At 39.9% G+C, this 17,979-nt stretch overlaps 2 protein-coding genes across 4 annotated transcripts in view; one reads left to right on the forward strand and one right to left on the reverse strand.

Moving 5' to 3' along the window:
• Window positions 1-233: 233 nt before the first annotated feature.
• Window positions 234-17,979, forward strand: part of nid1a (nidogen 1a) — a 150,089-nt gene continuing 132,343 nt past the window's right edge. The window contains exon 1 of the mRNA XM_028820118.2: window positions 234-538. Within this exon, the coding sequence (XP_028675951.1) occupies window positions 335-538 (204 nt within the window). The 5' untranslated portion in view covers window positions 234-334. The remainder of the gene's footprint in view (window positions 539-17,979) is intronic.
• LOC127525955 (syncytin-2-like) lies at window positions 1,675-8,948 on the reverse strand. 3 transcript variants are annotated; one of them, XM_051919369.1, is made up of 2 exons: window positions 8,902-8,948; window positions 1,675-3,593 (listed from the first exon to the last, which is right to left on the reverse strand). In XM_051919369.1, the coding sequence occupies exon 2, from the start codon at window positions 3,047-3,049 to the stop codon at window positions 1,976-1,978; it is 1,074 nt and encodes a 357-aa protein (XP_051775329.1). In that variant the 5' UTR covers window positions 3,050-3,593; window positions 8,902-8,948; the 3' UTR covers window positions 1,675-1,975. The 3 variants fall into 3 exon arrangements, with proteins under 3 accessions (XP_051775329.1, XP_051775331.1, XP_051775330.1); XM_051919371.1 differs by lacking the exon at window positions 8,902-8,948 and adding an exon at window positions 8,581-8,894; XM_051919370.1 differs by lacking the exon at window positions 8,902-8,948 and adding an exon at window positions 4,439-5,644.

The raw sequence follows: 17,979 nt of genomic DNA on the forward strand, positions 1-17,979 counted from the left end.
GGTTGCGAGTGCCACTGTTGTAAATTGCAATCGATAGAAGAGATAAGAGAAAAACAGCTTTACTTGCGTGAATATATTTATTTAAAAATGTATTTATATGTAAGAAGTAAGTAGTGCATATATAAAAATCCCTATGTGTAAATCTCAGTTTTATTCAAACAGGCTATTCGTCGTTCTGTAAATCTCCCCGCCCTCTTCAACTCCGCCTTTTTTAAACTTGTACCAACTTTTTGTCTGTTTCGGACAGAGCCGAGTCTTCTGCACTCTGTCCACTGCAGTGCGCATAACAAATGCTTCCTGTTCTTTAGAATTCCTAAATATTTGCTGTCTAAAGATGATTCCGCAAAGATGGGTCTTGATGGCTGGACTGCTCGTCGTGGCCTTGGCGGCGCTGGCACAAGGTTTGAGCCGAAGCGAGCTTTTCCCTTACGGGGAGCAGTTTGGGGATGCCAGTTTGGATCGTGGAGACGAGAGCACGGCACAACTGTTCTTGAAGAAGCCGCTACACTTCTATGACGGGACATTCAGCAGCGTGTATGTAAGTGGAGGCGCCTATTGTCGTGGACATGTTGGGCGAAAGAGCGCTTTACCGTTACTTAGTGATTGTTTGTCTTTCTTTCTCTTTTTTTGGTTCTAGAAGGAGTAATGTGCTTTCTTAGTCGTTTGTTAGTTTTAGAATGTGGGAACAGTGACCATGAATTGTGCCTTGCCGTTTCTTTGCTATCCCTACCGTTAGTCCGGATTGCGTGTGTGACAACTTGCAGACTTTAAGGCACAGTTTGGAGTGCATTGTTTTATTTTGCATCGGATTTATAACAACGTTTCTACACCCTTCCGCACGAGTAGTTTTATTGCTTAAAAATTATAAGATGAAAATTATTTAATTGCGTAAAAAGATAACTCACCCTTTATTAAATTAAGCATTGGTATATAAGAATATATTTCGAATTTACTGGTGCTATGGGAATAATTTTTGGCACAATCTCAGGTCTTTTTCCTATGGAATGTACTCAGCATAAATTAGGAGTAGGCGGATGTGGATTGATGTCTGGTCTTTAGGGACCGCCAGACCCAAGGATGAAGAGCACCTGGTTTTGTTATCAGCTCGCTGCAGCAGTTATGAAAGTTGGGAAATTCAAAGGCTAAGTGTGCTTTAAACTGTAAAAACATGAAGGGGCATAAATCGTCAGGAACAACTCAAAATGAAAAATATTCTTGATTATTTGGTTAATCTTAATTTGATACAGCCCAGCATGAAAGGCAGTGAAGGATGGCACAGTGAAGCATTATGTAGAGCTGCTGCCGCATGGATCCATCAGATTTGGTTTGAATCCCAGCAATTGCTGCTCTATGCAGAGTTTGCTTGTTCCCCCATATCTTTATATGTGTTTCTGTGAGTACTTCAGTATACTTCACACTTCCCATAGCCCAAAGATGGATATATATGTAAGGATAATTGTTTATTCCAAAATGGCCTGGTGTGAGTTACATGAGTGCACCCACCCTGTATAGGGTTGCTTCTTGCCATTGTGGACGATTTTTGTGACTGAAGACAGAGAAGAAAATTAAAATTAGTCAAAACCTTTTATTAATACATACCAAGCAAGGGTAAAATGTCAGAGAAACACAGTCCTAGGACACCGCACTTCATCTGCCTCGAGCGCAGATGTCCTTGTTCTTTTATACCTTTCTAATCTCCTGATCGTTGACCATGTAAGCAAAAAATAGCATCCTGACTCATTGTACTTTTCCAGTTTTTGTAAAGTCATTACCCTAAAGGTATATTTTCTTGTCACACACATCATCAAAAGAAACTTCCAGAAAGTATACATGCTTTTTGTCACGCACGCCAAACACAAACAAGTTTCATCACTCTGTCCTATTTTCTATACACACATACATTTTGTTCAATTACATCTTTTTTTGTTTCCACACTCCTCCCTTTTTGAACAAAAATGATGTGGGCCTATAAATTCTATTTTGAAATGGTTGATGAAAGGGAAAGGGGAGAGAAAATGGAAGAAGCTATACGAGACATGCGCTCATCATGTAGCACATATGCCCTTTCCATAGAGGCGGTAAAGTACTTAGATATTATATAGCGAAACAAAGGGATAATACAACAACCAACCAGGAGGAGGAGACAAAATGTCACAACCAAAGAAATGAAAACAGATCTTATCCATTGTCCCCAGGACCCAAAGGAGGATGCAAACCACTGATCCCAGGGATTTGTAATGCCAGAATTAGTGGAAAGTTCTTTAGAGAGAGCAGTGAGGCCTGCCAATGCACGAGTTATTGATCCATCTGGCGCGGTATTATTTGGAATATATGTACAACAAGCATCACCAAACATAGCACAAACACCTCCCTTTTCGGCAAGTAACATGTCCAAGGCTAGACGATTTTGCCAAGTCATCAGAGAAGTACGATCAAGCTGTTCATGTATACCTTCAATAGCGTCTTTGGTGAAGTTAAGGAAACGTTGTTGGTTATAATTAATCCAGTCTACATTCTTATTAATAGTAATTTGGGGTATGATAGATTCAAAACCGGCTGCGACTTGATTCCTAGCTTTAAATCTGTCTGGGACACCCCTAGGGACTCCAATAGCATCTATGTATACTCCAGGGCCATGTAAGGAGATATCAGTAGGCGTATGGAAAAGGGAGCGGGTATGTCGGAAATAAAAAAGGAGGTGTGGAATAATATGGGGAGTGAGAGGGAGGTAAGGATAGAAGTCTAAAAGGCATAGAAGTCTAAAAGGCATAACTAATTGGATTGGAGCACAGGTACCAGACCAATTAGGGGGAAAGGTGACAAATGAAAAAGTGGATGAAAGGGTAGAAATATTCATAATCCTAACAGGAGAAAAATCTGAACCAAAAGTTGGGGAGATGGGTGTGTGTGCCAGAGAATGAGGGGTGTTAGTAACAGGATTGTCAATCTTAATTAGAAATCTCCCTAAAGGGTCTGTTCCAGATACATATACCCCTAATACATAAATACCTGAGTTACAATGGTTGTCAGCACATACAATGAGAGGCATGTCCTTTTATGATAGAAAACCGATTTTTCAAACCGTATTTTTGGGCCTCAAAAGGTTGATAACCCCAGTCCTCAGTTCCAGTGTTAGCAAAAACCCATTGCCAGTTGTCGCAGTCACTTCCCCTCATACACACGTATTTGTCAGATCCGGTCCACTGGGCTTGTCGACCAGTCCCACAGTTGATAATAGAGCAGAAATCAAACTGCACTGATGTGGTGATTCCCAACGGGAAAGTCAAGGTGACCAGGGCAGTAGACAAGGGAAAAGAAAAACATAGTAGCACAGCAATCAAGGGTGCCATCTCTTGCAATGTGAGGCGTGAATCCAGGCAGGCAGTCCTTCAACTTTCACGGCGTGTGGTGTGGATAGAAGAATTTGGAATGGTCCTCTCCACCTAGGCTGATGCCAGTGTTTCCTCCGAGTATCTCGAACCAGGATCCAGGTGCCCAAACGAATTGGTAAATCCTTGGAAAGGGGGCTGGTCCTCCAGGCTTGATCAACCTGCTGGTGGATTTCCTTCAACGAGGTTCGCAAACCTGCAAGACTAGAGAGAAAATCATTGGGAGAAAAGGTTTGTTAGTGTGTTTATGAGTCCAGACTCCATCAGAGAGGGACCCTTCTTTGGACCATTTTCTCCTTTCGATATCCGTGGCTGCATTCTGTAAAGAAATAATTTAATTATCAGGGTCCTGGTCATTTCTCTGTTGGAATAAAGAAATTGGTGTGTTATTATATGCAGCCTCTTTAGCAAAGTGGTCAGCTAAATCATTCCCTTTGCTAGCAGGATCCTGTTTTCCCGTGTGAGCTTGACACCCAACAATCGCTAGCTCCGATGGTTTGGTTATAACTTCTAAAGGGATTCGATCAATTTCTGATGTTGGATGGGTTTGCCAGTACTGGTCTTAATTTGTGCTTAAAGGTTATCTATGCAATATATTTAAACGCGTCTTTTCCTTCATGCTTATTATTAACAAGGAAAACATACGTGCTTGAACCTTTATTCGTATCAAGTGTGCTGACCACTGCGTCACCATGCTCTTCCTTTATAGTACCTAAAATACACAACTTCCATTCATATCACAATTAGACACACACATTCATATCACAATTAGACACATTCCGCTTATCGCCAAAAAACTTGTCTCCCTTCTCATGTAATATTATTAAAAGAGCATTTTCCCTTCAAACTTGATCAGGGTTTAAAAGGAAAAATACTTTTGTATATTTACAAGCCTTAAACAAAAGTGGAGACAATTCATTTGCGCTAAACCAATTACACAAATCGATAATTATCTTTTTCAGTTTTTTAGTTAGAGCTCTCCAGGACTGGTCTTAAATTCCCTTAGTTTCCATAGTGTTCCATGATCATGGCAGACTCCAAAAGCATACCTGGAATCTGTATAAATTGTTACGATCTTCCCTTCGGACAGCTGACATGCTTAAGTGAGTGCTACGAGTTCAGCTGTTTTGTGCACTTAGCTTTATGAAATTTGATTTGCTTCCAGCAGGCGGTCCCCTTGGACCACTGCGTAACTGGTTGAGGGCGCTCCATTTTTCAATTGTAGCATTTGACAAAGTACAGAGTACATTCTGATACTCATAGGGATCCCTTTTAATACACTCTATAACATACAAAATCACCCAAAGCATTTTCAACACACTTCACCCCAGTATTATTCTATATTTACACTATATTTGGAAACAATGCAGCAAAGGAAACAGAAACGAATGGACTCTGAAGAAAAGCAAGTTCAACTCTTCAGGACAAACAAACATAAAACAGCCTCTCATGATGTTAGCTGGTGTTAACACAATCCTGCTCAGCTAAACGGCGCCGGTTTCCAGATCAAGGAGACTTCGTTGGCGAACTGAGTCAGCGACAATCAAGGAAGAAAAACTTCCGTGGCGATCCAATTACGACAACAAGGACAAATCCAACTATCGAGAAACCACACGGTACGATACCACAGCAAAACCGCATTCCCAGAAAAAAGGCTACAGTCACAGAGAATATTAACTCACAAGAAAAAAGAAAAGGACAGAAGAAATTTCATGAGAACTACATCCGTGCTTGCTAATACAGCTTCTGTTGTTGCAGCCACAGCACGAAGACACGGAGGAAATGCTGCGGCCACTGGATCCAGTTTTGTTTTAGAAAAAATAAGTCACCGGTCTTTGTTTATCTCCATGTTGTTGCGTCAGTACTGAATTCATAAATCCCTGCTTTTCGTCCACGAACAAAGTGAATGGACGAGAATGATCAGGCAAACCTAGCGCGGGCGCAGATAAAAGAGTAGTTTTGAGGTTACAGAGCCTTCTCAGCCAGTTGTTGCAACGGCTGTGCTCTTTCAGTAAAATTTAGAACCCACTGTCTGCAGTGGCTGTAATGCGATTTTACAGTTGTTTTGATTAGCTGCAGCTTAACTTTTAGAAACTTTATGGCCATTGTCCCCCAAAAACAGCAACAATTTCTGGGTATTCATTGTACAATTTTTTTTTTTTTTTTTTTTTCTTCTGTAGCGCTACTGTATCCCGTCCGGCCAAAAGCCTTCTATCTACATACTGTATCCCGTCCGGCCAAAAGCCTTCTAAATTTTTTTTTTTTTTTTGGGCAAGAGCTTAACCATAAACACAAAAGGGCTTCTCTGTATCCCTGAGGCATGACGGTCCATGTCCATCGGCGGTACCGCGTTTGACGAGATCGGGATGTACGGCGGAGATGCCAGCCTCTGCTTCGGGAGACAAAGGATATTGGGCACGGTGCGGGCGGAAGGAGGACTTCGGGTGGATCACCAGAGGCTCACAGTGGGCTATCCTTTGAAACACTACTTTAGTTATTAAATGGTCAGGAGTATCAAAAATACCTGGAGTAACTTGTAACCAGTCTGTTCTTTCAAGGCATTTTTCCACCCATGGCCCTATTTTCTCCCATTAACAGTGTGTGATTTAGCTAAGGAAAAATGAGGCACTATGCCGCCAAGATAATATATGTGCTGTGAGCATGTAAGATGAACAGAAGCAGCTGCCTTTGTGGATGAAATAAAAACACAGTAGATGTGAAGGGTTTCGGGGCAAGTACCAGAAGTAAGGAAAGATTCTAGCCAGGTGGTGTCTACTTCTATAGGGAAGTATTGGGCAGTACAGTGTAAAATGTCAGGGGCCTGTAAATTGGGAAAAAGACAAGGGGAAAAAGAATGTAGGGCTTTGAGGAGAATGGTGTGTGGGGAAATATCTAAAGTCCATGCTGCAAAAGAGGGTTTGGGATAAGGGGTAATTTGACACAACAACTTGGGGGTTGAACAGAAAAAACAAAGCTGATTCAAAAGAAAACGATGCAGTAAGGTATGTCCGCCAGGACGTGACTGGACTTGAAGAGGTTTTGATACTTGAAGAAGATGAGGTTGTCCAGAAGCAGTAAGCACAGTAACAGTTTTGTTCGAGGTAGGGACCTTTGCCAGCAAGCGAGTGGCACCAGTATCGATTAAGAAAACAGTCTTAGTGCCATCAACGAACAATGTCAGTAAAGGATCAGTCTCTGAATTATGGGTGAGCAAAGGTAGTTGAAAAGAGTGGCTGGAGGTCCCAGTGTTTTCCTATGGCCAGTATTGTTAGTCAGGGGTGTCAGAGGAAACAGGTGGAATAAGGGGAGGTGGGGGCTGTTGCTGTCTGTGAGGGCACTCCCGACGAAAATGTCCAGTTTCACCACAGGCGTAACAAGAGTAGGAATTAACATTGGGATTAAAGGGAGAGGGAATAAAAGGATTCTTAGTGTGGTCAACAGGAGGAGCTCTAAAACCACCTCGTCCTCTTCCTCGTCCTCGTCCCCTTCCTCTAAAGCCATATCCTCGACCTTGGTCAGGAGCATTCCTGGTATAATAGTTCATCTGTGCTACCAATAATTTGGCATGAGAGTCCGATTCGGCATGTTCAGCATGTCGTTTGACTTCATCAAACGTGGCACTTTCCCACTCAATACAGGAAGTGCGGACTTTGTTTTGTATATCAAGGCGCAAGCCGGAAACAAAAGGTGGAACTGCAGCTCGGGTGCGGTCATCAGCATTTCCCAAGCCCGAGTGATTAGCCATAAGGTCTTGAATCCTATGTGCCCATTCATCAACTGTTTCGTCTCTCTTTTGTTTTGCAGCAGAAATAAGGGACCAGTCCGTTCCTTTTTTATATGTTTCTGCAATATTTTGTCTCAACGCCTCCCATTGTGAGTTAAATTCGCCTTCTCCACCTATCCCCTGTCCTCGAGTTAAAGCTGGGTTCCATACCCATGGAATGTCATTGCGGACACCCCTGCTAACAGTGGCCCATGTGGTCCCAAACTTTCGACGAAGTACCTGGGTCCATTCAGCAGCATTAGGCTTATACATGCTATCTAATTGATCAAGTTGTTCAACAAATTTTAGTCCTCCTACTTCCTTTGGATCTGGAAGTGCATTCACGACATCTTTTAGTTCTTGGATGTCCCAATTCCGATTTATCATAACTGTTGTGGGATTTTGGGGTCCAGCTGGATGGGCAGGGTTATAATGGGGATTGGGAACTTCTATTAAAGGGCAAGTAAGTGAAGGATTAGAGGAGAAAAAAGTTGGAGCTGGTTTGTGAGTGGAGGTTTGACTTCGAGTGCATTTGGAGACGGGGGTTTGTCTAGTACAGGGTGGGTAGTGATCTGTGCCTGGGGAATCATCAGGGGAAACTTCTGCTAGTTGTAGTGCAGGGGGGGGGCAGTCGGAATGGGGAATAGAGGAGGGGATAATAGAGGTGTCTGAGGTCGGTTCTGAGGAGGGGAAAAAAATAATAGGATAAATCTAAACCTGTTTTCTTTTCTATAAATTTTCTAGGAGACCCATTTTTACGGGGCGTCTGTTGATCCTCCGAAAATAATCCTTCCAGCACTAATGATTTTGATCCCCCTGTGCGGCGATTAACAGGCTTACTGTTATAAATTCCCATTATGTCCCCTTGCTCTCCCGGGTTCTGTATTTAATTTTCCAACTATATACTGATTTGTCTAATCCCTTGTACGTATGAATCAGCAAGGCATTAAGTGTGCCACTCACTAAACCTAAACTGTTCCCTTCTTAGTCCCAAGGGGAGACACCTAACTATCGGTCCTGTCCCAGTTCCCAGGAGAACACGGTTTTGTTGCTTATTCTGTATGTAGATTTATTTATTTCGTCCTAACAGCAATCCTGTAATCTGTGCTCTTTTCGGTTTATATTTCCATACCACCCCGTTACTCGTCCCGTTAGCCTGTCCGCTCACATCCCCGGGTTCCAGCTCAGGTGACTTCGTGTCCGATTCGGTTCAGCAGAATACTACATCAATACGTCCAGCCGAGTCTAGGATATGGGTGAGGCCAGTATCCTTTCGTCAGACCTTTCGTATGCGTCAAACTGCTTGGGTCAAGTCTCCATCACCTTAAGCAACCCGTTGAGATATGAGTATGACTAGACGGTCAACAGGAAACTCGCCCTCCCGTTATTTAGAAAATAAAAAATATTCGGAAATCCCCCGGTGCTTACCCCAGCCTGGAAATGTGCAAGCTCTGTCTGGAAATCCGTTCAGTCACCGTGGATGTAGCAAAGAGGAGACCAGGGGCTCCTCACGCAAGAACTGTTTCAGGACAGGGCAGTCCTAACTTTTGCCGGAGCTGCATGCTCTGCTGCCGGATATCTCAAGTTAACGGCAGTCCGCTGGTAAGACGGATCACTGAAATGGTCTCGCTGGAGGAGTCGACCGGCCGTCTCTTGCCCCACGTTTGGGCGCCAAAACTGTGGACGATTTTTGTGACTGAAGACAGAGAAGAAAATTAAAATTAGTCAAAACCTTTTATTAATACATACCAAGCAAGGGTAAAATGTCAGAGAAACACAGTCCTAGGACACCGCACTTCATCTGCCTCGAGCGCAGATGTCCTTGTTCTTTTATACCTTTCTAATCTCCTGATCGTTGACCATGTAAGCAAAAAATAGCATCCTGACTCATTGTACTTTTCCAGTTTTTGTAAAGTCATTACCCTAAAGGTATATTTTCTTGTCACACACATCATCAAAAGAAACTTCCAGAAAGTATACATGCTTTTTGTCACGCACGCCAAACACAAACAAGTTTCATCACTCTGTCCTATTTTCTATACACACATACATTTTGTTCAATTACATCTTTTTTTGTTTCCACACCATCCACACTGATGTTGGCAGGATAAGCTGCAGACCTACCGTAGCAACCCATATAAGTGGGTTTGAAAATGTTATGTCATATAACGATTGTTTTTAAATTAGTATTATTAAATAGCTGCAGACAACCTTTGAAGATTCCTGGAAAGGTAATATAACCACCTATGCACAGCGGAAGTTAGAAAAATGTTCAGATGTTCTACTTTGACTGATACCCTCATAATAAAGCTAGAGGGGTCAGGTTAGGCAGTGAGGGTAGCTGGTCTTCCACTTCTGAATCCATTAGGTTGCTACAGAGATGGCAAAGCAGGAGTGTCAGAAAAACTTAGATTAAGGATATATTTTAAATAATAAATATTTGTTTATTTGTCGTTGAATTCTGCCATTAATGTAAAATATATTAAACAGAAGTTAAAAAAAAAATTGGAACAAAAATAATTTCATTTAAATATGAGAAAAACTACCATACATGATCGTAAAAATTATTCTAAAAGACAGGTTTTCCATCTTTGTATTACCATTCATTATGTTTTGAAGAGATTTGCCTTACATTAGAAGATTAGGTGGCGTGTGATGATCAGAACAGATCTTTGTTTAATTTCCAAGGTGGATTTTCATACGCTGTATTAAACATATACTCTGAGACTATCGTTTACCACAGCTCAGATTAAATTTAATTAGATTAGTTTTAAAGATTAATTTGGCAATTACATTGCATGGAAGTGGAACAAATAGATCTAAGGAATGTTGATCTGAGATAATGTTTGTATTGAAATAATAAACATATGCAGCTGTTTAACTGTTGTTCACATATGAAATAAATGAAGGCTTGTGATAGTAGAAAGTGGTGTTTTATAATTTAGCTGCAAGCTAAAGTGGTCTAAACTGAAATGCTGCATTAACTGATAAAAATAGCTGGCCTATGGAGCAAGGATTAATTAATAAGAAATGAGTAAACAGATTGAACATTTTTGCCTTTGCATGCAGCTTTGAACGGCAAAGTGTAACTGCTGAGGTTTCTATAGTACAGTACAGTATTTAATTTTTATGAGTGACAACAGTAGTAAATATGGAGTCCTAGGTAGAAGTACGTGAGATTGTGCTTTACGGTCGGGGTATGTGTGTGGGGAAGCGTGTTGGGCAGTAACTCTGAGTTGTAGTTGTCTAAAGAAATTAACTTTGTCTTCTGCTAACATTCTGAATAAGAATGGCATTAATGTTAAGGCTGGGTGTATAAGGGCTAATACTGTCAGTCTGGAGCAAAGTATTTTATTCCACATTGAAAGCAGAAGCTGGAAGAAATGTGACATTTACTGTCATGTTATTTGAGAAGAATGTTATTATTATTATTATTCAAGGCAAGCAGTGTGATATAGTGGTTTAGCCACCAAATCCTGCCAGCAAGTCACTTCACCTGCCTGTGCTCCAATTGGAAAAACAAAAGAAATGTAACCAGTTATATCTGAAATGCTATTAAGTTGTCTTTAAGAAAGGCATCAGCCATTGATTTAAATAAAAACAAACAATACTATATGTCTATTTTTGTTTTTACAATAGTGGTGTTCAGGTCACTAAAATGATAATGTATTGCTTTTTCGATGTTAACGTTCATCGTAGTTCTTTTTATATGATATAAATAATTAAATGTTGTTTTATTTATTTTTCTTGACTCTGATTTGCTGGGCCTTTTTCCTTTTGATTTGTTTTGTCTTCATAACTTTGTGGCGTAGAATTTAAAATGGTGATAAGAGTGTTGTGACATTTTAAACTGCTGTCATAGTTATTTTTCTTTTATTCTCTCTGTGCATAAGAGTTTTGCAGCAGTCACTGGTAGTATACTCACATTGTTTAATAATATAGAAAAAAATTAGAAACATACTGAATTATTGCAAAACAAGCCCATTTAAATAGCAAAATCTAAGGCTGATTAATTAAATGTTGAGCAGTTGGCATGTAGTTATTTATGTCTCTGCACTATTAATAAAACTAATTTAGATGAAAGAAACAGATGCCATAGTTTATTTCATTAATGCTGACCTTCCTCACTCAGGGTCACATTCTCAGATCCAACAAGCCAATATTTTAAAAGCACTTTCTCTGTTTTAATTATTGAATCTACCCTATTTTTTATTGAGGACTTTCATCAAGCAATCTTGGTTATTAGATCCACACATCAAACACAAAGTCAGCGCTACATAAAATGTTCATGCTCAAGCTTATGTTTGTAAGCTATCATTTGTCATTGCTGATATTTGAAATTTTGAATGTTAATGCTTTATAATACATTACTAAAAATAAATGTATTAATTGAACTGCTTACATGTCCCGAGTTAACTGTAGTTAGGTGATTCTTGTTTGACAATCTGTCATTTAGTGTAGAAATTTTATTGTGCAAATTGTGAAAGGAGCTATATAAAACTGACTCAAAGACTGAGACCCCAGCAGCTACAAAAATCTCACAACAGAACATTATGGTTTCCCTTGATTTATTGTGTTTGAGTTCTGTAACCTCAGTAAGAGAAAGTTGGACCTAAAGACATCTGCTGTCTCACATGCATACATGATTGCTGTAAAAGCCATAAGTACAACTTTGAAAATAAGAATTAGCTATGGTATTATTTTGGGATACAGTATTCCCTCGCTACTTGCGGTTCACTTTTCGCGGATTCACGACTTCGCGGGTTTTTAAATACAAGTGATTGCCCGCCTATCGAGGAAGTTATGTTCCAGACCCATCAGCAACAGGAGAAAATCCGCGATATTGAAAGACCATATAAATAAACATTTTTTTAGTTTAAGCCTTAAAATACCCATCCCACATGCTTTAAACACATGTAAACTTATAAAACACACTTTGTTAACACATATGATATGTGGATGTCGGGCTAAGGATATGAGTAACATCTCACTATTATAAAACATTTTAACTTCACGCAAGACAAGACAGTGAGACAGGAAAATTGGTGATGTACAGGCTTTTAAATTATTGACAGGCAGAGCGACAAGCAGCACAAAGCCAGCACAAAGTCCACTTCTCCTTAGCTTTCATTCAGCTCCCCACCCCCTTGACAATGCGAAGTGGCAGGAGCGTACTGCGCTTCCGGGGAGGGGGGTTTGAGCGAAGGTGCGTTCAGCTCTCACACACCCACACACACACACACACACACACACACACTCCTCCTCCTCCTTCCGAACGTGCAGAGTGACAAGCAGGCATTTTGGCAGAAGCAGCACAAAGTCCATTTCTGCTCAGCGTGAGTTCAGCTGCCCCCCTTCACAAAGCGAGTGCAGACACATTGACGTCTGATCGCTGCGTGCAGTGTGCAGTGTTGGTCTGCGGTGTTTAAGAATGTAGAAAGTGTTTAAGAGCATAGGAAGTGTTTATAAGAGAGTGAGAAAGGTTTATAAGAGTGTGGGAAGGGTTTATAAAGCCTTAAAATATGTATAAATAATAAAATAAATATAGGTCGCTACTTCGCGGATTTTCACCTATTGCGGGGGGCTCTGGAACGTAACCCCCGCGATAGGTGAGGGATTACTGTACACTACTCTAACATGGCTTATAATCTGAGTTGATAGGAAAGAAAAGATGAGACCTTGGTTGAAGAATGTAGTTATAAATCCATATTTCATACATTTTAGACTGAAAGAAACACCCTTTTGGTTGACTGGTGATCAGAGAGAATTAAGGCGTATTTTCGAATAGTTATGGTATTGAGAACATAAAAAGCAAAGTCTCAAGTGTGACAGTGAGCTGTATCAAAGTATTACTACAAAGTATGTAGTATCTGAAAATTCTCACTATGAAAACTTCCACTGGAAGTTATGAATATATGAAGCTCTATAAAAGTGTTATTTGTGAAACATAAATTAAAGATTGAGCATAATTGACAATTTGCTGTATGCCTTATATTCATTCCAAAGAAGTAAAAGTAAGTCTTTTGAGATAGAAATTGATTTCTGAAATTGGCAAACAAAATAACATATTTTGGTTGGTTCCTGTAGTATGGATTATTTCTGTGAATGGTCTTGTTTCTGCTTTGTGCCCAATGCTTGCTGGAATAGGCTCTGGCTTCCCTGCAGCCCTACTCAGAATAAGCAGGTTTGAAAAATGGATGGATGAATAGTTCTTTTAAGAAAGATATTTTCCACTGCTGTTTGAGTTTTTGATCGTAGAAGCTGCAAAATCCTGTAGATAAGTGTTTTGTGTTTTTTGTGAACATTCAGCATGTATTTTTATTTGATGCTTCACAGCTGGGACATCTGTTGTGTAATATACTTATAAACAAGTAGTTGATACAAGGAGGGGCAAAGATATTGTATTTTGCAGAGGGTCTTAGGGTTAATTTCTTGCAACATACTGTTGAGCTCCATATGGGATTTGCCCAGGTCAAGATAAAGAAATGATTTCATAGGCCTGTAAGCAAGAAAAAAAAAACGTGTTTGCTCTGCTGTAATGTATCTGAAATTCTTGCTGTTTATTAACAACACTGTGGTAAATTCTTCAAGTCTACTTTTTAAGCAAGGCAAGGACAGCATGAGGAAGTTTTCTTAATAAAGGGAATTGAGCTGTATTGAAATGTTATGTATATCTTTACCATGAATATGTCTATAGGACAAAAAAGGTATTGATGTGGTCATTTGTAAATAGGTCCTTGAGAGATTATAGACTACTGCCAGGAAGTAACACATTTTTTTAGTTTGCTGGTTGTTGTTTCATGAAGTTCCAACTGAATTACAGATGTAAAGGAAATGGCTTGTTATTACTGTGGTTAAAGATACAAGACATTCCAAGACTAACTGTCTGTTTTGAGGGATATTTTCTATTTCCAAATATTATCCATTTGAAAGAAAATAATTGTGCCACTATTAGATTTTGTCTTTCACTAAAACAGACGTACTTCCATTTGAAATGTCTGCATAACAAAATAGGTGTTGTATGTTAGGGGCAACAGGCCAATAACTTGAATTAACTGGATGTGCATTTAGGAAAGAAATAGGGAGTTGTGGTAGAAATTTAACATCTTATTAAAGAAAGAAACATTCTCTAACAGGATGATTCAGTAATCATCCATCCATCCATTTTCCAACCCGCTGAATCCGAACACAGGGTCACAGGGATCTGCTGGAGCCAATCCCAGCCAACACAGGGCAGGAACCAACCCCGGGCAGGGTGCCAACCCACTGCAGGACACACACACACACCAAGCACACACCAGGGCCAATTTAGAATCGCCAATCCACCTAACCTGCATGTCTTTGGACTGTGGGAGGAAACCGGAGTGCCCGGAGGAAACCCACACAGACACGGGGAGAACATGCAAACTCCGCGCAGGGAGGACCCGGGAAGCGAACCCAGGTCCCCAGATCTCCCAACTGCGAGGCAGCAGCGCTACCCACTGCGCCACTGTGCCGCCCCATTCAGTAATCAGTTAGGAGAAAAGCTGTTCATTGTATCTTTTAATTACTGCTATGCAAAAGGCCCTAGAGGGAGCATTCTTCAAAGCAGTCTGTTATAGCCTGGTCAGAATGGTCAGAGAAACAAAGAATAGAGGTTCATTTTATAAACTGTTGAATTTACATACAGAGTCAATCAATGCATACATTTTACTCTGGTTGGTTCATTGGTTTACACCCAAATGATTTATATAAAATAAAAGTCTGTTATATTATATTCTGGTTCATCTTTTACCTTTGAGGTGAGCCACCATCCCTGAAATGTCTGTGCATATAACAACTGACCATTCTGGTTTATAGGACATCTGCTGACTTCTTAGTCATCTTAGTCATCCTTCAGTACATTTTGTTGTTTACTAGACCGTAATCTATTTTTTTTATTAACCCTTTATACTATTTCTTTAAGATGAATGCTATGTTACCCTAAAGTTATTCTTCCACAGAGTCAACTCTTAATTTGCTTTTATAATACCCAGTTCTTAAGTTCTCTTTTTCAATTAAAACAACTTCAGAGTCACTGGTCACAACAGTACAGCAAGAGTTAACAGCACAGCTTTTTTCTTTGTTGACATTTTCAGAAACCTGTGGCCATATTGTTTTTTTAAATGAGTAAAACTTTATTTCAAAATTACTTTATTTAATATAGTCTGAGCCCCCATGTCATGGTATGTCATTCAGACCAAGCATGCTTGTACAGTTGGTGCACACATAGGACTGTTGACTCTATTGCAGAGTGCAAGTAGTTGCCTTGATCATGATTTCTAAAAATTAAACATTGTATGCCTGGCCTAAGAAGGCAAGAGTTTGGATTTTCCACACATGAAAGATTATTCTTTTGTATGTTGATGTAATGTTCACCTGGCTGAAGGTTTTGCATGCTGAGATGTTAGACAGAATTAAATCTCTACCACAGTAGAGTGCAGTTACAGGGCTTATAACCTGAGGTCATAGTGGGTGTACTTTGGATTAGGATACACTTTAAGATGACTGTCATGCCAAATCAGCACCAGTGATATGTGAAGGCTGTGCATCTCTGCTTTATACTAGGCTTGTCCACATTCAACTTCAAATTTAAAATATACTGTATTTGAATATGTATTACACAACAATTTATGTAACTGAATTGAAATTTCCAAATGTATCAAATACAAATCATATTATACTTTATCTTAGTCTTTAAATAATGTAGTTTTGTGACCACTGTCTACCCAGAGTTTTGACTGCTCATTAAAATCAGCTCTCCTGAGGATAATGCTATTTGTTAGCTTCTGTTAACATTTATTAATACTTCCTCTTCACTCACAATAGAATTGCACAAATATATCAGCTCTTCATTGTTGTGAGGTGAACTACCTTTATTACTCCTGACTTCATTCTGTGTTTGGCTTTCTACTTCTCAGTCCCCACCTACCTAAAATGAAAAGAAAAATAGGAATCCTGGTGGTACCAATTAGTACAAACCTGACACGTGATGAATCTAAGATCTGATGGATATTAGGGAAGCAGACTTGGTAATAAGAGAATCTAACAAGATGGTTGGTATGTGTTAGAGAAAGTGAAAGGTATGAACTTAAAATGCTGGGTGTGTGACAGGATACATGAGAGAAATGGTGTATGTACTTAACAGAAGAAGACTTTTTAGATGATCTTTACATTTCAGAAACCAAATAGATAGGGAGAGGTGCACTAATGTTTGGAAAGAGCAGTATCAAATGCATAATATCCTGGATAGTGGAGGAATGATGGCATTACCACTTTTGTTGTGCTGTTTGCCAAAAATGCTTCATGAAAATGTGACGCGAAGAAGTCCACTGAGCAAATTTAAAAAGTATTGTTAATAAATAACAATGTGAAAAACAACTGATTTTGGAAGATGCTCTTGTGGGATATCTGGGGTAATTTATTCAGGTAGTGACCTTAGTGGACTTAAAGAAATCAGTTGTAATAGTTACGAGGGAGCTTATAGACGTCCAGCTGTTTTACTTTGGTGTAAGGAGCAAAATGCAATAGACTACAATTTAGTAAAGAGAGGTGACGGAGTGAAAAAGGTGAAAACTGCCCTCTTGAAATGGGTTCACATTGGTCAGAGGTATGAAGAAAAGCAAGAGAGAATACTATTTGACAAGATTTGAGTTCTGGAAGCTGAATGAGGAGAATACAAGAAGTAACTTAACAGATATTTATAGTAAAGACTAGTTGATTACCCAGTGGCTTCGCTCACTGAGTGCAAGGGAGAAAAATAAAATGTAGTCTATAAGTTATTAAACAGTAAAACATTAACATTTAAGAAGTCAAGATACGTTGAGCACTACTGGAGTGGTTTCGGGTAAACTACATTTTAAAGGCGCTATAACACAACAGGTAAGTAGTAGATCCCTTGTGAAAGGCGCTACACAACTGCTGTGGTATAGAAATTACATTTTCCATGTGATCGTCCAAATTTTTGCCTGACAACCTTGCACTACATGCCTGTGATTTACTTGTTAAAATAATTAATCACAAAAGCAACCTTGAATGTTGTGGGGTTTTAGTGACCCGAACTTACCTTAAGGGACAGTAAGTAGTTGTGCAGGGCAATTTACAAACAGAGTCCTGCTTCGATGGCGCAAGTTACACTCATTCACAAAGATTTCCACTCTCCCAGGAGCCGACAGGGGACTTGAAGTGTCACTAACAGTGCGAGAAGAGAGGACGCTGACTGAAACTGTGTAGCTCTCGACTCGGTGGAGCAGCCCGACATTCTGCGCCTCCCAGCGTCCACTTTGTTCTCACGACTCCTCGCCACTGAAGGCGCTCTCGTCTTCACATTGTTTACAGCTCGGCACAGTTAAAAAGTAGAAAGACGCAAAGCTGTTTTCCTCATCTCTTCTACTATCAAGTACTACCAACTAAAAAAAAGTTACAATGTGGCAGTTTCAGTGACAGTCACATGGACGAATAAATAAAACTTCTTTGTCAGAATGCACCTGGCTAGTTCCTGTATAATATGTTCTGTGGTCATAGGTAATTTCCATATCGCGTGGTCATACATAATTTCCGTTTCAAACGCGAAAAGAATTTTATATATATAGATAAACAAGGGGTAACTGGTGAACAAATTGAGGTGAAAAGTAACTGGCTAAAAACATATGAAAAGGTTTGATTCTCGAAAAAGGAACAATGGGGCAACGATGTGGCAGTGTAATGATGACAGAGCAGAGGCAGTTGAAGATTTTAAATAATGGCAGATACACCCCATGACTCTGTTTTGGATTATGCAGGCTTAAAAAATGGTATGGTATGGTAGCC

Source organism: Erpetoichthys calabaricus, chromosome 15, assembly GCF_900747795.2.
Source record: "Erpetoichthys calabaricus chromosome 15, fErpCal1.3, whole genome shotgun sequence".
Classification (NCBI taxonomy): domain Eukaryota; kingdom Metazoa; phylum Chordata; class Cladistia; order Polypteriformes; family Polypteridae; genus Erpetoichthys; species Erpetoichthys calabaricus.

Excerpts from the sequence above, each read along its gene's own strand:
- LOC127525955 (XM_051919369.1), bottom strand. The coding sequence starts at position 3,049 with ATGCCTCTCATTGTATGTGCTGACAACCATTGTAACTCAGGTATTTAT.